This window comes from Prionailurus viverrinus, chromosome E3 (assembly GCF_022837055.1).
Source record: "Prionailurus viverrinus isolate Anna chromosome E3, UM_Priviv_1.0, whole genome shotgun sequence".
In the NCBI taxonomy this organism is placed as follows: Eukaryota; Metazoa; Chordata; class Mammalia; order Carnivora; family Felidae; genus Prionailurus; species Prionailurus viverrinus.
The window spans coordinates 8,014,531-8,039,959 of NC_062576.1; the positions used below are offsets into that span (position 1 = coordinate 8,014,531).

The window sequence follows — 25,429 nt, forward strand, 5'->3', positions numbered from 1 at the left end:
ATACCAGGTGCCTGAAAGTTCCATTTCTGGGTTTTCAGAGTCCTGGAAAGTGATGAGTGGGGAGAGAAGACCCCCAGATTTCTTGCTTCGTGTGCCCCCATAAAATTCCAGACCACGAACAAATACTGTCTTCTAGAAGTACCGGGATTGTGAGAGGAAGGCAACTCGCCTCTGCCAGCACCTTCCCGGCCTCCAGACCCAGCTGCCTCGCAGGAACCGGCACCCCCAGCTCTGAACCACCCCCCACCTTGGCCCGAGAACGGGACGCCCCACTCTCCCACCCCCAGGGAGCGTCGGAGGCCCCCAGCCTTTCCCAGAATGGCACCCCTCCCACGGGTGCGCACCCAGCGGCACCTCCCAGAACCCGGGCTCGGACGCGCAGACCGGTGCCCTGCTCCGCGCCTGCGGCCGCTGTGCTCCCGCCCCGGCGAACCCCCGACCCAGGCGTCCTGCCCCGGTCTGACCCCTCTGGCCCCTACCTCCGGCGACCCCTCACGCACACAGCCTGCCCCCCACCCCCACACACGCACGCACACATGCTGATAACAGCCCCGACCCCCGGCCGAGCCGCAGTCCCCGGGCCAACCCCGACCGGTCGCCGCGCGCCAGTCCTCGCGGACCGTGGCCAGCAGTCCTGCGCTCGCTGTGCGCGACCCCGGCTCGGCGGCCCCCGGACGGTGGCCCCTTCCTTCAGGGCGTGAGGCCGGCCCTGCCCCGCCGCGCTTCCCGGGATGAGGGCTCCCGGCAAGGGCGCCGGCCGAGCCCCTGGTCGCTGAGGGGCCGGGGGAGGCACGGAGATGGGGTCGTGCGGTGAGTACCCGCCGGCTGGAGGAGCCCCCGCCCGCCTGGGCCCCTGTTTGAGCAGGAATTTACCGCTGGGGCTAGTGGCCCCGAGGTGGCCGGGTTCAAGGACCGACAACTTGCCAAGGACCCCGGAAGGGCAAGGGGGGTGGGGCAGCCTCCACGTGCCGGCAGGGCTCCCGGAGCCGCCGGGAAAAGGTGAAATCTGACCCGGGCACGGGGACGCGGTTTGCGGGTTGGGGGGGAAGAGGGGCGGCTCCGTGCGTGGGGAGGAAGCTGATACCTGGGTCTTGGAGCAATCCCCGAGATCTGCGAGAGGGGAAGCCTCTGTCACACCGGGATTGAAGTTTGCCCGGGAGAAGGGGATGCCGGTAGTTTGGGGGGTGGGGTGTGCTCACCGCGGCGGCGGGCGGCGGGGATTGAATGAAGGCCAAGGAGGCAGAACCCGAGCGCTGGGAAGGTTCGGGGTGGGAGCGACAAGCTGGGGGCAGAGGAACGGGATGTGTGAACCTGCTCCTCCAAACACACTCAGCCTGGCACTCTTTTCTAGAATGTCCTGCCCTGCTGCTTCTGCTATCTTTGCTGCTGCTTCCCCTGGGCCTCCCAGTCCTGGGCGCCCCCCCTCGCCTCATCTGTGACAGCCGAGTCCTGGAGAGGTACATTCTGGAGGCCAGGGAGGCCGAAAATGTCACGGTGAGGCCCCCTCCACAAAACATTCCACAGAACTCACTCTCAGGAGTCCTGGGGCGGGGGGGGGGGGGGGGGGGGGGGGGGTCCTCCAAGATCCAGGAAGCTGAGCCCCTTCCTGGCACTTGGTTCAGGAAGGTGGGAAGCCAGAACCCCCAGTAACAATGATAAAAGTGGTACCCCCAATACATACCTGGGAGCTAGGTAAGGGGCAATGGTGGAGGGGAGCCCTCGGGGAGCCTGACTCGGGGGTCGTGCATTTCAGATGGGCTGTGCTGAAGGCTGCAGCTTCAGTGAGAATATCACTGTCCCAGACACCAAGGTCAACTTCTACACCTGGAAGAGGATGGACGTGAGTTTATGTTTTCCTTCTTCTTGGGGAGTCTCATTTTGGGAACCTGTTGGGGTGGGAGGGAGAATGATAGAAGGAGGTGAGGGCTGAATGCAGTATGTCCATTCATTTGTTCCTTTCTTCATTCATTCATTCATTCATTCATTCAACAAAACTGATTCCATGCCTTCATTTGCTCAGCTTGGTGCCTGGGGTTGCTGAGACGGAGGGGCTGGCTTGGGCTGCTGACTCCAAGTGTCCACTCCCTTTAGGTCGGGCAGCAGGCTGTGGAAGTCTGGCAGGGCCTCGCCCTGCTCTCAGAAGCCATCCTGCGGGGCCAGGCCTTGCTGGCCAACTCCTCCCAGCCATCTGAGACCCTGCAGCTGCATGTGGATAAAGCCGTCAGCAGCCTGCGCAGCCTCACCTCCCTGCTTCGGGCACTGGGAGCCCAGGTGCGTAGGTGGGGGGGCCTCACTTCTCTTTGCCCTTTCTGTAAAATGGGAGAAGGACCCCTGCCAAGAAATACTGAGGCTCTCATCCCCCTTCCGATCCTAGCCTGAATCCCATCTCCCTCCAGGGGCCCCCGCACTGCGGTAACCTTCTGTTCTCTCCTTGGCAGAAGGAAGCCACCTCCCTTCCAGAGGCAACCTCTGCTGCTCCACTCCGAACATTCACTGTCGATACTTTGTGCAAACTTTTCCGAATCTACTCCAACTTCCTGCGAGGAAAGCTGACGCTGTACACAGGGGAGGCCTGCCGAAGAGGAGACAGGTGACCAGGTGCTCCCACCCCGGGCATGTCCACCACCTCACTTACCACCACTGCCTGTGCCACGCCCTCTGCACCACCACTCCTGACCCCTGTCGGGGGTGATCAGCTCAGCACCAGCCAGTCCCACGGACACTCCACGGCCAGTGGTGACATCGCAAGGGCCAGAGGAACTGTCCAGAGCGCAACTCAGATCTAAGGATGTCACAGGGCCAGCCTGAGGCCCCGAAGCAGGAGGAATTTGGAGGAAATCAGCTTAAACTTGGGGATGGAGCCTTGCTGGGTGCCCTGCCGAACCGTGATGCCGGGACAAGGTGGAGGGCCGATACCTCTTCGTGCACCCATCAGGCAGGGATAGGAGGGACCGGAGAATTTAGGTGGCGAGCCATGAATTCTCCAGGTCTCATGGGCACTCCCATGATAGTAAGAGCCCGCCGGACGAAGGGTGGTGGGAGCCAGGGAGATGGGATGGGGGCTGGCCCCTGGCTCTCAGTGGGTCCACATCTTGTGTATTTTTCAATCTCACCGGCAAGAACTGAAACCACAACATGGCTCTTGGCTTTTCTGTTTTCCCCTGGAGCGCCCCACTTCCCTGGCCCTGCTCCCACCCTGGCAGCAGGCAGCAGTCCTGGGAAACTAGAGCTGGAGGGGGTCAGGCCCTACGTGCTGCCTCGCATGGCCTGTCTGACCTCTTGACCCCACTGGGCCTGAGGCCACAAGCTCTGCCCACGCTGGTCAATAAGGTGGCTCCATTCAAGGCTATTCCTCAGTAGGCAGCTGGCAACTCTCTTTAGTGAGTTACAGCCGCCATCAAGGAAACAGGAGCCAGGAGGAAGAGTCCCTTTGGTGGCTGGGGACAGCTCCCAGTCCTGTATACTAGAACCTTATTATTTCTCACTTCTTCTCTGTGGTGCCTTTGGCTAAAACCACATTCCCAGTATCTGCCCTTGCCACCTCTAAATCCCGCTGTCCTCTTTCCTTGCCGGGGATGGTCACTATTACTGCTCTACCCTGTAACTCACAGAAGGAGCCACCTTCCCCGACAAGGGTCTCACTGAGCATGGCTCTTCCAGGTGGTTCCCTTACTCGACTTCATTTGATTCCTTGCACAACTCTATGAGAAAGTGTCCACTGTCATTCCCATTGAACAGATGAAGAAATAAAGTCACTGCCAAGGTCAAGACAACAGGAACCCCCAATTCCCCCAGCACTGACCCCTTCCCTCTTCTGCTTGTTCCTTCCACAGAATCCCTACCTGCTCCCTGCTTCCCCGGGATATGGGACACAGAACAAATGGCCTCCACTCTCCATCCCTACGTCTAATTTTACTCATTACTCTGACAATCAACTTCAAATTCCTTCCCAGACATAATGCTTCCGCTGTAAAGTACCGCCCAGGAGAGACCAGTGCAGACAGCAAAAGATGACACAAAACTGCATCAGGATCCAGATCCCGGCCATTAACATATATGGGAGGATCAGTCTCTCTGTTTCTATCACAAAACAGAGAAGTCAGGCTGCACCCCTGAAAATATGCAAAAGAGAGAGAAGTTTTGCAATCTGCAGCAGGAAAAATTAATTAGGGGTAGGTTGCAGGATTGGAGGGTATTTGTGAAGTATAGGAGTGTGAAGGGGGCAGGGGTGGGAGGAATCCACAGAGGGGTGGATCCAAAGAAGAATTTTCACCTGGCCAATCCAGCTCCTGGGGTACAGTGCCCTCTTCAGGCCCCACTAGGAAATGCTAAACAAATTGGCCTGCAAAAGAACCCTTAAGGCTCCGATCTTGGCACATTTCAATAGAAATTTGCAGGGGCGCCTGGGTGGCTCAGTCCAACTGAGCGTCCGACTTCGGCTCAGGTCACGATCTCACGGTCCGTGAGTTCGAGCCCCGCGTCGGGCTCTGGGCTGATGGCTCAGAGCCTGGAGCCTGCTTCCGATTCTGTGTCTCCCTCTCTCTCTGACCCTCCCCCGTTCATGCTCTGTCTCTGTCTCAAAAATAAATAAACGTTAAAAAAAATTTTTTAAAAAGAAGTTTGCATTGTGGTTTCCACAGATGGCATCTGGTTCTCGCTCCACTGCTGTGAATCAGGAAGGGAGGAATCTGTCTTTCTCTCTGGCAGAACTGAAGTCAAGAGAGTTGTCCTGAAATCCAAGGAATGCAGCTAATAATGGCAGCTGGGACCTGAACACAAGGTTGAGGACTCAACCCCTAAGCACATCTTAGCCTGATGTGGTACCTAGCTAGTTAAGGGACCCCAACTATATGACCTGGGCCAGTATGTTAAAACATTCAAAACATATGGGGTGCCTGAGTGGCTCAGTTGGTTAAGTATCTGACGTTGGCTCAGGTCTTGATCTCATGGCTCGTGAGTTCAAGGCTTGCGTCGGGCTCTGTGCTGACAGCTTGGAGCCTGGAGCTTCCTTCAGATTCTGTGTCTCTTTCTCCTTTTTTCTCTCTGCCCCTCCCCCACTAGCACTCTGTCTGTCTGCCTGTCTGTCTCTCTCTCTCAAAAATAAAAAAACGTAAAAAAAAACCCACATAACTCATTTATTCCACACTTAACGGAGTACCTACTGGGTGCCAGCTTCTGTGCAGAGTGCTTAGAAAAACATGAAATGATCATCTGCGCCACTCAGAGCCCAGGTGTCCTCCGAGAAAGCGGGCATTCCCCACTGGAGACAAAAAGACAGGAGCTCATAAACGTGGACAGAGCCGGCTTTGTAGGTCACTGTATGGACAGGCCCCGATGGGAAGGACCTGGTGAAGGCTCAAGTCCCTGCAAAGCAACATAGATACCCAAGGAGGGAGGGTGTCTCCAGATTCCAGATGTTTTTCAGGCACAGGCAGGGAGTGTGAACTCTCTTCTGTACTATTATGATGATGATTCACAACTTATTAAACTCTGGCACCGGCATGACCTGCTGTGATTCTCACCACCAATCCACGAAACAGGAGGACCTTCAGTATCATCCCCGTTTGCCAGATGGGGAGAATAAAACTTAAGTCCCACCAGGTAAACGACAGCCAGCCAGCTCCTCTGACTTCCTGTCAGGACAGGAGCCAGCACAGCCCAGTTCTGAGTCAGCCAGTTACATAATTGTTTAATGGCACTGCCTTGTGTTTGTAGAGTGCTTTGCGATTTACAAGGTGCTTTCTCGGGGCATTTTCTTATTTGCTCTCCTAACCGAGGGAGGAAGGCAGAGACGGTAGAGGATCTCCATTTTGCAGAGGAAGAAACCAAGGTTCAGAGAGATTATGGGCTGTGCCCAGGCCATAAGACACTGAGAGGAAGATAAGGACCAGGATCCAGGTTCTCTGACCCTGGTTCCCTCTTCTGCCCCAAGCGGGGACCACAGGGAAAGGAGCGTAGAGGGAGTAGCTGGAGGAGAGGGAGCACTTCTGGGTCAATGAGGCTTTAGGCCCATCCATCTCTCACTATCAACTCCTCCCTGCTCCATCCCCTGCCTGGGGTTCCTCCTTCCTCCCTAGATGGGCAGAAGTTACCTCCCACCCTTCCCAAGACCCAAGTCTCCAGCACTGGAGGCCAACTCAGTCGCCTCCAGCAGCCGGAGACCCCACCTTGACTGCCACCTATTGGCCCAAACCTTCTCCCTGGGCCTGAGCATCAGGCTGACCAAATGCACCTGCCTGACCCCAGCTCACAGGTCACCTAAGATGTTCCTGGAACTGCTCAGAATCCTCTTCTCACCAAAGAAGACAAGTGTTGCTGGAGTTGAGTTGGCAACATTAGACATTGCAACCTGAGCTGAATGTTAACTACGTTTTTTGGTTTTTTTTTCCCTAGCTGGTCAAGGTTAATTCCTCTAAAATTCCATCATACAACTGTGACATTATGAAAGATTACTGGCAACAGAAAAGCAGGCAGGAGTATGGTTTCCCAATTTATATGAGTCATGCCCAAATGTCCATGAACTCTCTCTTCTTGATTTTTAAAAATTGATTAGGAAAAAAATTACATGACCCACACACAATTCCTGCTTTAAAACAAAACAAAACAAAACAAAACAAAACAAAACAAAACAAAACAAAACAAAACAAAATTTAGCCGTGCTAGTCTCTCCATTTTACAGAAGCACACACTAAGGACCAGAGAGGGTGAGTAAAGTGTTCAAGGAAACACAGTGAAGCCAAGACCGGCTTTACTTCTCTGGAGTGGTTCCCAGGGTTTCTACATGCCAGGGTCTCTCACACCTATCCTGCAGCTGCTAGGCTGGTCAAGCCACAAGCCCTCTGGGTCCTTGTGCACTCATGACTCCCCAAAATGCAGAGCCCGGGGGCTCCCTCCCACATCGCCGGCCCTTCCTGTCCTGACTTGTGAACCAACCCCCACCCCCGGACAGGTTGGAAGCTGAGACTGTCCAGCTCTGTGGCGCCAAAGAGAGGTCAGCAAAAGCAGCCCTCGGAGGACTTATTGCCCAACCAGGAGGGGCTGTGGATCAATTGACTTCTGTTGCTCTTCCCCGGGTTAACCATTTCCTGGCGCTGTCCCTCTCTTGACTGCTCTCCTAACCTGGTATGGAGAAAGGGTAGATCAGGGTTTGGGCTGGGCATCCATTACATCCCCCACTTTGATGAAAAGGGGCAGAGGATTGCTCTCTCCCCAGATCGGACCCCTACACAGTCCCTTTGGGTTCATGTGGGCAGGAATCCCCAGGACTGCTAAGGGGGTTAGGACTTCCCTCTTCGATGTACCCCTGGGCATAGATTTTTTTTTTAAAGTTTTTTACAGTTTATTTATTTTGAGAGAGAGAGAGAGAGCGAGAACACGCTCATGAGTGGGGTAGGGGCAGAGAGAGAGGGAGAGAGAATCCCAAGCAGGCTCCTTGCTGTCCACACAGAGCCCAACATGTGGCTCAATCCCACAACCATGAAATCATGACCTGAGCTGAAACCAAGAGTCAGATGCTCTACTGACTGAGCCACGCCGGGCATAGATTTGATGATAGGGAATGGGGGGCTGCCAAGGTGAAGGGAGTGAAACTGAAGGTTTTTAGAAACACCTGGGTGTGGTAGGATATGGGAAGTCTGGACAGGAGAGGCCAGCTCGCTGCTGACCAGCCCTCCAGCCTAGATATGGCTCTGTATGTGCGGTGGGAGTCAACAGCCTTTTCAAAAGGGGCAAAACCACCTTTCTGCTGCAGTCTTATGTAGGATTGCCATTTATGAAACAGGTCAAAGCAGAGCTGCTCTGGCTGGGGTGGGGGTGGGGGTGGGGTCCTGACCTCCTCTGGATGCTCCCAACACAACTGTGGGAGTCTGCAGGCCACACTGTGGGGACCGCCGGAGCCATGCTCTTGGGCCGGACAGTGGACTTCATTTCCGAAGAGCTCAGTTTCAACACATGGAAAACGAGGACAATAGTTGTGTAATGAAGAGGACACGAGGTGCGGTTAGATTAGCCCAGAAGCACCGCTGTTCCTGGCTCCTGGAAAGTTCTCCCCACTCCTGCTGTCTCAATGTTACTGTCCAGCTGCACCACCATCCCTCACCCTCCGAAGCCTCCTCTCCTGTCTCTCCAGCTCCAACCAGCCTCTCTTTGGTCCTTATCTGCCGAGGCTGCCACAGAAGCCTTTGGAGAATGTACGTGGGATCAAGTCACCCTGGTGGCTTAAAAACTTTTAGTGGCCCTTCAAAGCTATGGTATCCAAGGTCCTCCAAGCCAGGGACCCTGCCTCTCCGCCCGCCCCCCCCCCCCCCCCCACCGCCACCCCACCTTTCTTCAAAAAAGTGTCATGCTCCCTCTAAGCTTGGAACATTCTCCCTTCCTGGATGTGTCTTCCCATCTTGTCTGATTACCACCTCTTTGTGGTTTAGAAAGTCTCTAAACTTGTGTCAGCAAGGTCTCCTCCGTCCCTTCCCAGAGGTGGCTCATCCCTCCTGTTGAGTGCATTCTGGACTCTTCCAGCCTCTTTCACTTAATAACATACGCAGGATCCCTTTCCACTATCACAGCATACAGCTCTACCCCCATTCTTTATTTTTTCCTTAAGCCAGGAATAAACTTTAACAAAGTGTAATAACATCAATTAATATTTTTAAATTATTTTTTGATTGTGGTAACATACTCAACATAAAATGTCATCTTAACCATTCAAATTCTTAAAAAATTCTTTTGTTTTTTTAAAATGTATTTATCTCTGTACCCCACATCGGGCTTGAACTCACGACCCCAAGATCAAGAGTCTCACACTCTTCCAACTGAGTCAGCCAGGCACCCCTCTTCTTAACCATTTTTAAGCGTGCAGTTCAGTGGCATTAAGTACATTCGCATTGTGACATCATCACCACTGGCCATCCACACAACCTTCACATCTTCCCTAGCTGAAATTCTGTCCCCATGAAACAAAAACTCCTTATTCCTGTCAACCACCATTCTATTTTCTGTCTCTACGAGTCTGACTACAGTAGGCATCTCCTATGAGCAGAATCATATGCTATTTGTCTTTCTGTGTCAGGCTTATTTCACTTAGCATAATGTCCTTAGTGTTGCAGCATGTGTGAGAATGTCCTTCATTTTAAAGGCTGAATGAGGGGCGCTTGGGTGGCTCAGCTGGTTAAATATCCGACCCCGGCTCAGGTCATGATCTCGCAGTTTGCGAGTTCGAGCCTCGCGTTGGGCTCTGTGCTGACAGTTGGGAGCCTAGAGCTTGCTTCAGATTCTGTGTCTCCCTCTCTCTGCCTCTCCCTTGTTCACACTCTGTCTCTCTCAAAAAATAAAAAAAATTAAAAATAAACATTAAAAAAAAGGCTGAATGATATTGTATGTATGTGCCATATTTTTTGGCTTTGTGGACTTTGGGTCACCTTCACCTTTTGGCTATGGTGAATAATGCCACCATAAACATGGGTGACCAGGTTATCTATCTCTTCGTCTTTGCGTTCAATTCTTTTTGGTATACAGCCAAAAGTGGAATTGCTGGGCCCTATGGTAATTCTATTTTTAACTTTTGGAGGAGTGCCATTCTTTTTAATATGTACATAATATTCCTCCACGTGAAACATAGTCCTTGACTATGATCCAACCGCATCTCTGCTGGCAAATGTTTGGGTAATCTCGATTTTTTTTTCCTACTCTAATCAGTGCCACAATTACCATCTTTAAGATGTGCCCAGCTTTGTGCAAAAAGGCATTTCTATTACTATTTTGTGCAAATAGGTATTTCTGTGGGAAGATGCTTGGAAAGGTAAGGTGGGGTCAAAGACGTGCATGTTAGGAAGTTTGAGAGTTTCAGATTACCTTCGAAGAAGTTTTCACCAACATAGAGTCTTAGCATCAATGTATTTGAGTGTGTCTACCCACATCCTGGCCAATGCCCAATGCCTTCAATCTCTTAAATGGTTGTCAATGTGACAGTTGTAGTTTTGATTAGCATTTTCCTTATCGCTAGTGAAGCAGGACATCTTCTCCGATGGTTACTGGCTGGTGGTATGTCTTCCTCTGGGACTTGTCTTTTTCGATTCTTTGCCAGTAATGACCTGCCGGTCGTTTTTGCCATTGTTGCCAGCTATAGAATTTTAGATTTGAAATGATTTCCTGTTGGAATTCTGCAGACAATGTTCCACAGCCTCTTAGAACCCCTGGTTGCTATTGAAAAGCCTGATGCCATGCTGATTCCTGATCCTTAGTATGTGACCTGCTTCTTTCTATCTGAAAGTGGTTAGGGTCTTCTCTCCCCTCCTCCCCCAATACTCTGAAATCTCATGACAGACCTTCCATGGGTGTCTTTGCACCCATCATAAGAGACCCCTTTTCATCAAGAGACTTGTAGCTCAGTCCTATGAAATCTTCTCGTGTGGTTTTTCCGAAGTCCTTTCTTTCCCTTTGTTCTTTCTGATTTGAACTCTTTTGGTTGGATGCTAGACGTTCTGGACCGCTTGGTCCTTCTCTCCTGCTCTCATCTCATTTCCTTTCACTGGATTTTAAATTTCCACCCTTGTAGTTTTCATTTCCCAGAGCGTTCTGGTGTTCTCTGTCTGGTTTTCATGGCATCCCTGGAAGGATGTCAAGAGAGGAGGGTCAGGGATAGATAAAGTAGCCCGCGCTCACTGTGCCTTCCCCTCTTCCCTAAGAGCCGCCTCTGAGGTCCCATATGGCTCCTCCAGTCTGGACTCTGGTGCTGCTGGTGGGGGCCGCCTGGGGCCAGGGCCACATGCCTGCCCCTGTCCGGTAAGCGGGACTCAGGGGGTGATCTGGGGTCACTCTGGGGGAGAGTGAGGCGCAAAGCTGGAGGGGGCAAAAGGGTAACGATGAAGGGCACAGCCGTGGGGAGGAAGGGGATGATGAACAGGAACAGTAGGGAGAACCCCACGACCCAAGCGCCTAGAACTGAGGAGTGTGAGAAGCTCAGAGGACAGAGCCCAGATGTTAGAAAGAGCAAGAAGAGACGAGAGGAGAGGCTGGGCCTTCAGGAAACGGACCAAACCCAGGGCAAACCCAGCAGACAGGAGACTTCCGGTAGAGGCAGCAAGAAATGATAGATGGCTTGGTGTCCTGGAGCTTGTTTTGTGGGATTTGAGCAAGTAGAACTTGTACGTGTATGGCAAAGGGCTATTCCGTTTGGCCTACACCATCTGGGGAGGCGCAGTGAGCTTCTCTGCGTTATTCCTAGGGCGAGGAGGGGCCATCCCTGTGTTATTCATCTGTGTGTTCAGTGGCACGTAGCTAGGGCAGCGTGGGACCCAGGGTCCCCGCTCTAAGGGGAGAACTTAGGCTTCAGCACAAGAGGACCTCAGCTCGAAGGAAGGGGTTTCCCCAGGTGTAAACGCCGAGGCACTGCTTGAGAACTGCCATACACACGATCGGGTTCCTCCTCCAGGGAGGCTCCAACACAGGTCACAGAGGCACGGAGGGAACCAGTGAGGCGCTCCAAGGAGAGACACTCATTATTGTATTTTATTTTTAGGAGATAGATGAGAATTTAACGTGAGGAGGTTGGGGGCCTTCTTCTTTTTTTTTTTTTTTAATGTTTATTTTTTGAGAGAGAGAGCACAAGTTGGGGAGGGTCATAGAGAGAGAAGGAGACACAGAATCTGAAGCAGGCTCCAGGCTCTGAGCTGTCAGCACAGAGCCTGATGTGCAGCTCGAACCCACAAGCAGTGAGATCATGACTTGAGCCGAAGTCAGTCGCCCAACCGACTGAGCCACCCAAGCGCCCGGCCTTTCGAAAACCTTAAAGACAAGTAAATATATGTTCGCTGCCTACACTTTGGTGCAATATGAATACCAAGAAATCCTTCATGAAGGACCACTCAGAAAGCTCACGACCGATGAGGCTTATGATTCTTGATGATGACAAGTATTACTTTTTTTTTTCCCTTCTCCAACCCCAAGGAAGGGGAAGCCTTCAGAATGGAAGCCAGTTGCTCGCAACTCTAGGGATAACTGTGAGTTGGAAACCAGCACCACTCAGACCTTTGTCCTTCCCCAGGGCAGGGTGGCCACCTCAAGGGCCCTCTGGGCTGGGCGATGGCATCAACACATAGTGATGTGTGGAGGGCAGTCCTTGGATGAACAGAGGGTGGAGGGACCATGGAAGAGTGGAGTCCAAGCCCTACCTAGAAGATTCATATTCAGATTAACAACAACAAAATGTATGCATCCAGACAAAGCCTGTCTGCCCAGATGAATCCACCCCCTGGACCTCAGTGTGCGACCCCTGTCCTAGAAGTCATTCTGCCCTGCCCCACCCCGCCCTGAATTTCTCCTACGAGATTCTTATTTCTCAGATTCTCTTTTCCAAATCTGTGCTCTGGACCCACATAGTGGCTGCCTTCTCTAAGCTAAGCAATCCCGCTAACCCCCGACCCCCAGTTTGGCTCTGGGGCTGGCCCTCTCCCCTCCTCTGGCCTCAGAGCGGCCCTTTCTTCCCAGCTGTTCTCACTCAGTGTGACTTTGAGGATAATTCCAACCCCCTCTGTGATTGGACCCAAGGGTCCACAGATGACGGGGACTGGACTCGAGCCAGTGGACCATCCCCCACCGGCAGTACAGGTCCCCCCGGGGACTACCCCAACGGAGGTAAGGAAGCCTAAGGTTTAGGGAGACAGCTAGGAGGTAGGCACGGGCAGACGCGGGTGCAGGGAGAAGGGAGGCAGCCGGAAGTGGACGCCTGGGCTCTGGGAAGGGGGTGGGAGGGCAGCCCTCAAGGCTGGGAGGGCCTCCTCATCATCCTGGGCTCTGCCTCCCGCAGAGGGCTACTACCTGCACATGGCATCAAGCACCTTCCACCGGGGCGGGGTGGCCCGCCTACGCAGCCCCCCCATATGGGAGCAAGGCCCCCTCTGCGTGCACTTCGCCTACCACCTGTTTGGGCTTTCGTGGGGCGCCGAGCTCAAACTACTGCTGCTCAGGGACACCAAGAAGAAGCGCCCCAGCCTGCTCTGGAAACACACTAACACCCAGAGCCCCTCCTGGATTCCCACCGCTGTCACCGTGCCTATGGGCCTTGCCCTGCCCAGTCAGGTGAGGGTGAGGCAGAGGGCAGAGCCTTGGGCCCCAGGGCGAATCTGGGTGGGTGGGGGCAGGAGGGGCCGGGACAAGGAGGGGGCGCCAGGGCCGGGCCACCCGAATTCAGGCAGGAAAAGCGGGGGCTGAGGCAAAGGAGTTTACAGGCTGCGTGGTCCCCTCCTTCCTCCCACAGGTGATGTTTGAAGGAGTGAGGGGCAGCACGGCTTACCTGGACATCGCTCTGGATGCCATCTCCATCCATAGGGGCTCCTGCAATCGGAGTGAGCCCCTGTCCCTCCTTCTCTCTCTGCCTCCACCATCCGCCCAGCTCTGGCTTCCCTCTACTTCCACACCTCACACCTTTGAATCCTGAAGCACCTACACCTAAGGAGAGGTTCCCTTTGAACACAGTTGTGGTAATAACTTTCCGAGAGTGACCAACCAAGTCCGGATTGCCCTGAACTGTCCCCATTTTTGCACAGAAAGCCCTGCATCTCAGGAATGCCTCAGTCCCTGCGCAAAACTGGATGTCTGGTCACTCCAGCTGTTCCCCCAGATCCATCCGGAATCAGCCCTCTAAGCTGACATATAGAGATTCAAGGGGAGCAAACTCAAGTGAAGGAAAATTCCAGAAGCTGAGTCCAAGTAATTAACACTTACTGGGCACAGGATTGTACTAGTGGCTCTCCACAAATGATCTAAAGTAAGATAGGCGGGTGCTGTCGTTCCCAGTTATAGATGAGGAAACTGAGGCTTGGGCAGGTTCTGTAACATGTCCCAGGAACAAGCCGTTGAGGAGTGGAATTGTATCTGGCTCCAAAGCCCACCGTGGCTCACAGTATTCTGACTCAGAATTGGGTCCCACAGTATTGGGACTCAGAATTCTGAGTATGCCCACACTGGGGCATACTTTTGAGAGCTGCATCCTTCTAGAACAAGCTAAATCCTCCCTCCCTCCCCACCCCGCTCTTTCTCCCCTCAGTCTGCATGATGCAAATGTGCAGCTTTGACATTCCAAATGATCTCTGTGGCTGGAGCTGGATCCCGACAGCCTCTGGGGCCAAGTGGGTCCAGAAGAAGGGGTCGTCCGGGGTGCTGAAAGTGGGGCCCGAGGACGATTTCTCTAGCCCTGGTGGTAAGGAATGACCACACTTCCGTCCTTTGACTTTGTGGGCTTCTAGTGACCTCTGCAGGAGTTTACGATGTTTGCCTGACTACCGCACAGTAACTGCCATGGGATGTAAGCCCCAGCAACCTCAAACCTCGCTGAGCGCAAGTTACTCAGCAGAAAGCAAACTCCACACCCCAGCATCCCCCACTGCCATCCCACAAACTCCACCGGGCAGACCCAACACAGCCTACTCCTCACCTCCCTTCCCTGGCACCATTCATTCATGCATTCTTCATTCATTCGTTCATCCATTCATTCAACAAGTACCTACTGAGCGCCTATGATGTGCCAGGTGCTGTCCCGGGCCCTTGAGATACATCAGCTTACAAAACAGACTAGGAGTGGCAGGGGGTGAGAGGAAGATGGTTCCTAAAACAAGAAATAAATTATATAGTTATAGCAGGACTATTGAAAAATGAAAGTCAAACAAAATGAGGGGATTGGGAGTGCAGGAGTTAAGGCGGGGGGTGTTGTGAGTTTTAAACAAGGTGTCAGGGTAGGTCTCATTCAGGTCATATTCGAGCATAAACTCGAAGCAAGTGAAGGAGTGACGGAGTGAACATATAGAGGGGAAGAACATTCTAAGCAGAGGGGCCAGCCATGCAAAGGTCCTGAGGTAGCAGTGAGCTAGGAGGTAGGGGAGGTGCTGAGATACAAGAGGCCACCTAGCGAGGATAGAGAAGAGGAGCTTAGAGCAGTCCTAGGCAGGGCTGATGACTTGGGGCCTTGAAGGCCATGGTCGGGACTGTGGCTTTGATTCTATGTGGATGTGGATGGGGAGCCTTTGCAGGATTTGGAGCAGAGGAGTGACTAAATCTGCCTTATGTTTAAAAGGATCACTTGGGGTTTTTTTGTTTTTGTTTTTGCATTGAGAATACGCTGAAGGGAACGGCCAAAGGCAGATGCAGAGAGGCCATTTAGAAAGCTTTTGCAATAGGGCAGCTGGGTGGCTCAGTTGGTTAAATGTCCGACTTCGGCTCAGGTCGTGATCTCATGGTTCGTGAGTTTGAGCCCTGTGTCGGGCTCTGTGCTGACAGCTCTGAGCCTGGAGTCTGCTTCGGATGCTCTGCCTCCCTCTCTCTCTGCCCCTCCCCAACTCGTGCACGCGTGCGTGCTCTCTCTCTAAAATAAACATATACATATGTATATAGTTACAAGGCTTTTGTAATAAGCCAGGCAATACGTTTCCTCTTCCATTGCATCCATGTCTATCCGTAGCTTCTTTCCCACCATCTCCCCTCCCTTCCATCCCCCTTTCTACTTTCTCCCCCACCCCCCTCCCTTCCTTGCTTCCTTCCTTGCTTCCTTCCTTCCTTCCCGCCTTCCCTGTGCCTCTCTGCTCCTTTTCTCTCGCCCACAGCAGCTACCTCTCTTCCTGTCTTCTCCACACAACGTGCCTCTCCAGGCCTCACAGAGCACAGCCACGCAGGCCAAGCTGTGCAGGTCAAACATGAGAACCCCGCTCCCTGATTTCTTTTCTAAATTCTCTTCTTTGTTCTCTCGCCCCTTGCATTTCTCCATTCTCAATCCTCTCCCTTCATTTTTCTGTCCTTTTCCTCTCCGTCTGCCCCCAGCGCCCAGAAGCCCTTTCTGCTCACTCCAAATGCAAGATCTCCTTCCTCTGCGCTTTCTTGCTGTTCCTGCTGCCGGAGGTCCGCCTTCTAGAAAGACCCGGAGAACCTCCCCTTCCCTTCCGAAGCCCTGGAGATCAGGGCAGGGCCAGCCCATCTCCGCATCACCCCCGCCCCCCAGTATCAGCACCCCCAAGCCGAGCCCCAGTAGTTTCAGTAAATGTTGGTTGTTGTTTCCATTTTCTCTCTCCTCCTTTTTCCAGCTTGCTTCCTTCTATTTTTCCCTCTTTTCTTTTACTCCCACTTCTCCTTTCCACCAACCAGCTATCCCATTAGCGCCCTCCTGGCGTTTTCTTTCACCATTTACCACTTCCCTCCTTCCCCTTACCTCCTCCTTCCCTGATGTTTCCTCTCTTTTCTCTTCCCTCCCCTTCTGCCCTCTTTTCTGTCTCCCGGAGGCCGCCTTTCCAGGCCTGGTGCGTGCGCGCTCACCAGGCAGGACCGCTCGGGAGTCAAGACGGAGCGCGCCTGCGCAGCCGAACTTTTTTCCCCGGCTACCAGTTGCGTCACCGGGCGAAGTCTAGGTTGATTGGCTGCTTGAACTGCTGGAGGGGGTGGGGTGGGAAGATGCCGGCTTCTAGGCGTCAGACCAGTTCTCTCTCACCAGTTTGTGTGAATCAGCTCTGTCCCGTGGGTCCAGAAAAGGAAGAGGATATCACCCTGGGGGACTTAAAGCGTCACAACCCAAAGGACAAGGTTCTGGCTGTTGCTTCTGAGAGGATGCTGCGTTTCATATGGTGGTGCCTGCGCCCTTAACCAGTCTTGCCAAGCATTTCTGGAAAGTTCGAAGGCCTCGGACACATGGAGGCCCACCTCATCGCTGGCCGATCCTAGGCAGCTGTTGGGGCTTCCCAGGCCCGGGACCCCTGCGGTCACAGGGTCCTATCCCTCCATTTCAGCCACCCCACCTAACTGGCCTTTTACTTTATAGGTGGCTTCTACATGCTCCTGGACCCCAAGAATGCAAAACCGCGGCAGAAATCTGTCCTCCTGAGCCCCCTGAGCCAGTCCTCTGGCTGTTTGAGCCTCTCCTTCCACTACATCCTCTATGGCCAGTCACCTGGTGCAGCCCTCACCGTCTATGCTTCTGTCTTGGGTGAGACTGGCATTTGCAGGATTTATGCTTATCTCGTCTCCCAGGGTTGAATTGACAGGAAAATATGGGGCATCCCATATTTCTAGGGAAATCTAGGATATATGCAAGCTTATTGTGTGGAGTAGAACTGGGAAGCTGGGAGAGTGCTGGCTTCTAGAAAAACAGATAAAAGTACCAGGAGAGTGAGAGAGAAGGATGTGCTTGCATTTGGGAGAGGGGGATACACTCCCAGTATTCCCTTAGCTACTCTTCTTTCTGAGTATAGGATTTTTTTCCTAATTTAAAACTTGTTTATTTTTGAGAGACAGAGAGAGAGACAGAGTGTGAGCAAGGAAGGGACAGAGAAAGAGGGAGACACAGAATGTGAAGCAGGCTCCAGGCTCTGAGCTGTCAGCACAGAGCCCGACGTGAGGCTCGAGCTCACAGACCGTGAGATCATGACCTGAGCCAAAGTCAGACGCTTAACCCACGGAGCTACCCAGGCACCCCCTGAGTACAGGTTTGAGGTCATTTTCAGTCCCCTTAATAAGTCAATTCTCTCTCTGATTCCTTTCATTTGCAGGCAGCATCAGGAAACACACTCTCTTCTCAGGACAACCTGGACCCAACTGGCAGCCTGTCACTGTCAATTACACAGCCCAGGGAGAAATTCAGGTACAGAGGAGCAAAGGTCAGGACCCCTTGCACAGGGTAGGCACTTCTGATATTGAAGTGGAGTGAGGGTCTGGGTGCTGGGAGCAGGGTGTCTGGGTTCCTGAATAGAGTAAAATTAGATGGTAGGGGGTGGTTTGGGCATTTGGGCTCTTTTTTCACTCCCAGTCCCCTTTCTCTCTCTCTTCAGTTCACTGTGGTGGGTGTGTTTGGAGAGACCCCAGAGCCAGCTGTGGCAGTGGATGCGATCAGCATTGCTCCCTGTGGGGGTGAGAGCAAGGCCCTGGGAGGAGCAGGGCCTCCACCAGATCATCAAAACGGGCAGTGGGGGTCGGGGGGTGGGAGGGCAAGATTGGGGAGAAATAGAGGGCATGGCCCAAATTTCTCACATCTCCCATTTTGATCCCCTAGAGAGCTTTCCTCAGTGTGACTTTGACGACGATGCCCATCCCTTCTGTGACTGGGCCCAGGCATCAGGGGATGGTGGACACTGGACCCGGGGAAGTAAAAATATGCACATGCAGGGTACAGGCGCTTTTGGAGGTTCCCTTAATGGAGGTGAGGAGATTGAGGATCTCCCAAGCCAACGAATTACTGAATCCTCTCCCAGCTGGGGAGTTGGCTGGTAGGATTCCTGGGAGAAGGTATTGTAGGTGGCGACGGTCAGCCGGCAGGTGTTTATTGGGAAGCCACCATGGGTCCGAGCTGGGGAGATGACAGAAATCGAACGGGTTGAAGATTCTCCTGCCTGTGGGGTCACTGAAACCGCCAGAAAATCCAGGCAACTCACTTCACTGAGCCCGAGCCTTCAAAATCCACAACCTCATTTTCAGTTAAGACATTTACTGGTGCAGCCAGCAAAGGAATCTGGGTTGCTCGTTTGGTTTTCCCGTTCTTTCTGATCCTACCTTCTTCAGTTAGAAGTCCAAAACAAGTAGGAAAAAAAAAAAAACCCGCTTACAGCGTGGGGAGTTTGGGTGTTCGCGTCAAACCCTCGTTTGCGAGGTGTTGCTGGAGAAAACAACACGAGAGTGTCCTCGGGGTGGGGGTGGGGGTTGTCATCTTGCCCTTCTTTTGATTCCCTTCTTTTGCCCAGAAGGTCGCTATATCTATGTCGAGGCTGACAAGTTCTCTGAGGCAGGCCAGTCTTGCAGGCTGGTGAGCCGGCCCTTCTGTGCCCCGAGTGCGATCTGTGTGGAGTTTGCTTACCACATGTACGGCCTAGGAGAGGGCGCTAAACTCAGTCTCCTGCTGGAGAGTCCCGCAGGCAGTTTCCCGACTTCTCTCTGGCACCGCGTTGGGTCTCAGAGCCCCGACTGGCTGAACACCTCCGTCACTATCCCTTCGGGGCATCAACAGCCCATGCAGGTGAGAGACAGAGTGGGCCCTGTGTGGGGCCCGGTGAGGGGGACATAGTACCCGGGGACAATCAGGGCTGAGGAGATGGGACGCTGGAAAGGGAGCAGAGCAGAGGTGAACTCAGTGTCCCTGAGAGGGATATCTGCATCCTGAAAAGGAGTGAGGGCAGAGTTGGACTGTTGAGCCAGACAGGCTGTCTGGGAGAGTCCTTGAGGTGCCATGGATTCAGTTGGACTTCTCTCTTCTCTGTCCTTCATTCCCTTCAGCTGATATTGGAGGCCATCAGAGGGACCAACACTGCCTTTGTTGTCGCCGTGGGTTTTATCTTGATCAATCACGGGACTTGTAGAGGTAAAACAAAACTCAAGGCCCCGGAAAGGGGGCGGTGCTCTGGGATGACCATCTGTCAGATGACTGAAAATCAAGTTCTCTCCTGTGCTTGTATTTTCACACTGCTTTGTGTTCTACATTCTGCCTTCTCGGTGACATCAGGATGCTTGCGTGTGCGCATGGGACTTTGATGCAGTGAATTTCTGTGGCTAGATCCAGAATTCCTTACCCAGTAGATGGCGATCCTGAAGGGAGGACCCACATCCTATTCATGTTGTGTCGTTTGTATCTGGCATGACGTCTGCTATATATTAGGAGCAGTGTTTGTTGAGTGAAGGTTGGGGTTGGGAGTAGAAGGAGAGGTGTGAATAAATTACCCTTTGAGGCCACTCACTCCAATTGGAAGTGAGTGAAGAGGGCGGTGGTCTGATTTCGACTAAACTCCAGGGTTTGTTTGTTTGTTTGTTTGTTTGTTTGTTTGTTTTTTCTTTGCAGGAACTATGCCAACAGTGCTTCCTTCCAAATCTCCAGTTCCCCCCACTGGCCCTTCTGAAACCCTTGTCTCCACAGAAAAACCTAGGACTCCCACAGAAAAACCTACAGTCCCCAAAGAAAAACCTATGACCACCACAGAAAAACCCACTGTCCCCAGTGAAATATCCACTGTCCCCACAGAAAAACCCATGGCCCCCACAGGAATACCTATGAACCTCCCCAAAATATCTATTCCCCCCACAAAAAAAACTACGGCCCCCACAGAAAAACCCACTGTCCTCACAGAAAAAACCATGGTTGTCACAGAAAAACCCATTGTCCCCAGTGAAATATCCACTGTCCCCACAGAAAAACCCATGGCCCCCACAGAAAAACCCATGGCCCCCACAGAAAAACCCATGACCCCCACAGAAAAACCTATGACACCCCAAATAAAACCTATGGCCCTCACAGAAAAACCCAGTGTCACCACAGTAAAGCCCATAGTCCCAACAGAAAAGCCCACTATTCCCACTAAAAAACCCACTGTCCCCACTGAAGAGACCACTATCCCCTCTGAAGAGACCATTGTGCCCTCTAAAGAGACCACTGTCCTTCCCAAAGAGCCCACCGTCTCCACTGGAAAACCTACCATCCCCACTAAAAAGTCCACTATACCCCCTGAAAAGCCCAATATCTCCACAGAAAAGCCCACTGTCCACACAGAAAGACCTACTGTCCACACTGAAAGGACCACCATCCACACTGAAAGGTCCACTGTCCCCACAGAAAAACCCACTATGCCCACTGAAAGGCCCACCATTCCCACAGAAAAATCTATCCTTCCCACAGAGAAACCCACCACCCCTACTGAAAAGACCACCATCTCCACAGAAAAACCTACCCTTCCTAAAGAAATACCCACCGTCCCCACTGAAAGGCCCACAGTGCCCACAGAAAAACCCACTGTCCCCACTGAAAGTTCCACCATCCCCACAGAAAAATCTACCCTTCCCACAGAAAAACCCACCATCCACACAGAAAAACCTTCCCTTCCCACAGAGAAACCCACCACCCCTACTGAAAAGACCACCATCCCCACAGAAAAACCTACCCTTCCTAAAGAAAAACCCACCATCCCCACTGAAAGGCCCACAGTTCCTACAGAAAAACCCACTGTCTCCATTGAAAGGCCCACCATCCCCACAGAAAAACCTATCCTTCCCACAGAAAAACCTACCCTTCCCACAGAAAAACCCACCCTTCCCACAGAAAAACCCACCATCCCCACTGAAAGGTCTACAGTTCCCACAGAAAAACCCACTGTCCCCACTGAAAGGCCCACCATCCCCACAGAAAAACCCACCATCCACACAGAAAAACCTACACTTCCCACAGAAAAACCCACCATCCTTACTGAAAGGCCTACCATCCCCACTGAAAAACCCCCTGTCCCCACTGAAAGGCCTACCACCCCTACCGAAAAGACCACCATCCCCGCAGAAAAATCCACTGTCCTCACTGAAAAGACCACTGTCCCTACTGGAAGGCCTACCGTCCCCACAGAAAAAACCACCATCCTTACTGAAAAACCCACTGTCCCTACAAAAAACCCCACCATCCCCACAAAAATATCTACTTTTGCCACTGAATGGCACACAGTTCCTACAATACCCCAGCCCAGCCCAACACTTGTACCCATCGGGCCAACAGTCTTGGTGATGCCTTCCACTGCTCCAAGTACCTCCACGACCGCTACAACCCCTGGACGCACTCCAGGTATGTGACACAGCATCGAACCGACAGCAGAAAGTAAGAGATCATGAGTAGGAGAGAGAATTAGATAAATGAATGCTTCTGATAGAAAACTGCAGTCTTAGAAGAGAGATGAATGCGACATGTTAACTTTTGAAAAAATGAGGACCACCCCGACCAAGAGGGAAGCAGAGCACGGGTGGGGTGGAGGTTGTTGGGAGTCAAGTCCCGAACTTACAGCATCTTTTTTTTTTTTTTTTTTTTTTTAAGATTCTATTTTTAAGTAATCTCTACACCCAACGTGGGGCTCTAACTCACAACCCTGAGATCAAGAGTTGCATGCTCCACTGACTGGGCCAGTCGCATGCCACACACCTTCCTTTTTATAGAGATATAATTCATATAGTATAAGATGCATCCTTTTAAAGTTTGCAATTCACTGGTTTTCGTATACTCACAACGTTGTGCAAACATCAGTTTCTAATTCTGGAACATTTTTATCACCCCAAAAAGAAACCCGTTAGCAGTCACTCCACATTCTCCACAAACCCCCACCATGCCCCGAGCCCTGGCAACCACTAATCAACTTCCTGTCTCTGTGGATTTGCCTCTTTTAGACATTGCACACATGGAGCATGATGTACTATGTGGTCTTTTGGACTGGCTTCTTTCCCTCCACATCATGTTTTCAAGGTTCTTCCGTGTTGTAGAAATTCAAGTCCATCCATATGAGGGATCTTCACTCCTCTTTATGGCTAAATTATGGACTTACTTTGTAGAGAACTTGAGTGTGGGGGTATAGGAGAACAGGAAGTCTCCCTGAAAAAAGCGGTGGAGTGAAGGCTTGATGCAGGCTGTTTTCCTCTCAGCGAGGTGTCCCCCAAATGCCCACTATGAGCGCTGCACCTGCCCAGCATCCTGTGAGAGACCCAAGCCCAACTGTGGGCCCCCCTGCAAACCTGGCTGTGTCTGCAATTCTGGCTTCTTGTTTCGGGGATCCCTCTGCATCAATGCCTCGTCCTGCAATTGCTTCTATAACAACAATTACTATAAGGTAAGGCCGCTGGGGTGCCCAGAGCCCCCGAGGGAGATTGTGAGTGGAACACCTGGGTTCTGGCTCCATCTGCTCCCAAGACGAGATGACTGTCCCCATGGGATAGTCCCAAGGGGCCAGCTCACAAGCAGAGGTTATGCAATATTGGAGTCATTCATTCCCAATATGGCTTTTGATGGTCATCTCTGTTCCTACAATAAATATGTGCTGAGTACTCACTTTGGCTCAGCTAGGCTAGGCTGTGCAGAACATTCCATAATCCCGTGGCCCCACGCATGAGACACTGGGCCAACCTAGTGGTCCAAGGCCCTCATCTCCATCCTGAGGAAAGCCAGGGGGGTCCCTGCATGTACAGGGAGCCCAGATGCTGAGTAGAACTTCAGGCGTGTTCAAGGCAGAACACAACATTCCAGAATCTTCTTCCAAAGGAACTTGTATATCCTGTCAAAACAGAGGAGTGACTGTTCTTGTCTCCCCTAATTGATGGCCCCCCTGGGAAGGTTCCACGTGAGCACAGGCTCTGAGACAGCGCTGTCCAGAAGAAATAGCACACAAGCCTCATGCTTTATTTCACATTTCCTAATAGCCACATTTTTAAAAAGTAAAAAGAAACAGGTTAAATTAATTCCAGTAATGTAGTCAATCTCAAATATTCTCATTTCAACATGTAACTAATAATTATTAATGAGATCATTTATATTCCCTCCCCCCTCCATACTAATTCTTTAAAATCCAGTGTGTATATTATACTTAAGGCATATCTCAATTTGAGCCAGCCACGTTTCAAGAGCTCGATGGCCACATGTGGCTGGTAGCCACTGTATTGGACAGAGCCTTTAAATCTGGGCTCCAGCAGGGGCACCTGCGTGGCTCAGTCAGTTAAGCGTCTGACTTTGGTTCAGGTCATGATCTCACGGTTCTTGGGTTTGAGCCCTGCATCTGGCTCTGTGCTGACAGCTCAGAGCCTGGAGCCTGCCTTGGATTCTCTGCCTCCCTCTCTCTCCACCCCTCCCCTGCTTGCATTCTGTCTCTGTCTCTCTCAAAAGTACATAAACATTAAAAATTTTTTTTTTTTTTTAAATCTGGGCTCCAGCATTCACTTGCTGGGTGACCTTGGGCAAGTGTCTCTATCTCTTCAGATCTGTGTCTGTGTCTACGAAATGTGTACACAATAATTTCTACCTACCTCATAAGGCTGTTGTGAAGCTGAAATTAGGTCTGAACACAGGCCAAGTACTTAATAAATGTTACTATTATTAGCTAATTATGGTAAATATCATACACAACCTATTATGAGTGCATTAAGCTAGGGGCATCTGGCTGGCGCAGCTGGTAGAGCGTGTGACTCTTGATCCCAGGGTTGTGAGTTCAAGCCCACGTTGGGCGTGGAGGCTACTTAAAAAAAAAAAAAGTGCAGGGGCGCCTGGATGGCGCAGTCGGTTAAGCGTCCGACTTCAGCCAGGTCGCGATCTCGCGGTCCGTGAGTTCGAGCCCCGCGTCAGGCTCTGGGCTGATGGCTCAGAGCCTGGAGCCTGTTTCCGATTCTGTGTCTCCCTCTCTCTCTCTGCCCCTCCCCCGTTCATGCTCTGTCTCTCTCTGTCCCAAAAATAAAAAATAAACGTTGAAAAAAGAAAAAAAAAGTGCATTAAGCTCTTCACTAGTGTCCAGTGGCTTGTCTCAGCTTCAGGTGTTCTTCCCCATGGATCATCTGAGTTCCTATCTGCCTCTTTGAGGACCACTTTCTCCCCCTCCTCCCTTTAACTAGTCTCCTGGGTGTCCCTGTGTCAGTGTTAGGATTAGTTTCAGCCTCAGAAAGATCTATCACAACCATTAGCATTAAGCATTTCTTGCCTGCCCCTGGAGTCATGGATGCATTTCTTATACATTCATTTATGCATTCAAGGAACGTTTCTTAAGTCCTTTCCACCCTCCTGGAATTGGGGCCATCCCAAACAGGGCATGGTCCTTGCTCTCCTAATGCTCTTAGATTCCGCGGGATACATTGGATCTTGGTTCACTATGACACAGCATAGGTTTCTTTTTCTTTATTGTTTATTTATTGTGGGGGGGGGGTGGCAGGGGCAGAGAGAGAAGGAGAGAGAATCTCAAGCAGGCTCTCCACTGTCAGCAAAGAGACCAATGCGGGGCTTGAACTCACAAACCATAAAGTCATGACCTGAGCCAAAACTAGGAGTCGTAAGCTTAACTGACTGAGTCATCCAGGCGCCCCAACAGCAAAGGTTTCTTGGATGAGAGCTCCTGCCAAGCACTGTACTATGTATTGCGGCTCTGATAGTGAGTAAAGAGCCACGGTCCCTCACAGAGTGCTTGCAATCAAACAATCACAGGAATTAATATGAAAGTACAGTTATGGTAAGTCCTGGGAAGGAAAGGTACCCAAAGCTGTGAGGGTGACCTCGTCAGGGAGTCTGAGAAGTCTTCCTGAGAAAGTAGTGACCCTTGAGTTGGTTACATAAAAATGATCTAGAAAGGAGGGGGAAGAGCATTCCAGGACAAGAGGGAAGCACGTGCAAATGTCCTGTGATGAGCAGGGCTATCTGGCAGGGCCGTGGGAAGAGGAAGGGTATGCGCCAAGTTAGGTCTGCAGGTGTGGTGGTGAAGGGGGAAGGACCCCAAGAGCTATAGTGTCTAACTCCGGACCCCCTGCTCCCAGCCTGGGGCAGAGTGGTTCAGCTCCAACTGCACAGAACGTTGCCGCTGCAGGCCTGGCAGTCGGATGGAGTGCCAGATCTCTCAGTGTGGGACTCACACGGTGTGCCAGCTGAAGAACGGCCACTACGGATGCCAACCCTACGGTGAGCCCCTCCCTGCACGCTACCCCGCCAGCCAGC

General features: G+C 52.1%; 2 protein-coding genes and 1 long non-coding RNA gene across 5 annotated transcripts in view; 2 read left to right on the forward strand and 1 right to left on the reverse strand.

The window, feature by feature from the left end:
• Positions 1–527: 527 nt before the first annotated feature.
• LOC125153972 (uncharacterized) lies at positions 528–16,316 on the reverse strand. 2 transcript variants are annotated; one of them, XR_007147631.1, is made up of 4 exons: positions 16,187–16,316; positions 14,499–14,596; positions 1,682–1,886; positions 528–1,282 (listed from the first exon to the last, which is right to left on the reverse strand). It is a non-coding gene; the product is annotated as an uncharacterized LOC125153972 (long non-coding RNA). The 2 variants fall into 2 exon arrangements; XR_007147630.1 differs by having other exon boundaries at positions 14,495–14,596.
• On the forward strand, positions 1,302–2,727 carry EPO (erythropoietin). Its single transcript, XM_047837529.1, is given in 5 exon segments — positions 1,302–1,321; positions 1,323–1,494; positions 1,754–1,840; positions 2,092–2,271; positions 2,439–2,727. Coding segments are annotated over 5 exon segments (615 nt in total). The 3' UTR covers positions 2,595–2,727.
• ZAN (zonadhesin) overlaps positions 10,188–25,429 on the forward strand; it is a 38,925-nt gene continuing 23,683 nt past the window's right edge. For both annotated transcript variants that reach the window (XM_047837510.1, XM_047837513.1), the window contains exons 1-16: positions 10,188–10,234; positions 10,680–10,776; positions 11,941–11,993; positions 12,481–12,627; positions 12,800–13,071; positions 13,250–13,337; positions 14,039–14,191; positions 16,790–16,954; positions 17,517–17,608; positions 17,796–17,874; positions 18,017–18,163; positions 18,702–18,973; positions 19,231–19,315; positions 19,790–21,547; positions 22,393–22,577; positions 25,252–25,393. In XM_047837510.1, coding sequence (XP_047693466.1) covers positions 10,700–10,776; positions 11,941–11,993; positions 12,481–12,627; positions 12,800–13,071; positions 13,250–13,337; positions 14,039–14,191; positions 16,790–16,954; positions 17,517–17,608; positions 17,796–17,874; positions 18,017–18,163; positions 18,702–18,973; positions 19,231–19,315; positions 19,790–21,547; positions 22,393–22,577; positions 25,252–25,393 — 3,715 coding nt within the window. In that variant the 5' untranslated portion in view covers positions 10,188–10,234; positions 10,680–10,699. The remainder of the gene's footprint in view (positions 10,235–10,679; positions 10,777–11,940; positions 11,994–12,480; positions 12,628–12,799; positions 13,072–13,249; positions 13,338–14,038; positions 14,192–16,789; positions 16,955–17,516; positions 17,609–17,795; positions 17,875–18,016; positions 18,164–18,701; positions 18,974–19,230; positions 19,316–19,789; positions 21,548–22,392; positions 22,578–25,251; positions 25,394–25,429) is intronic.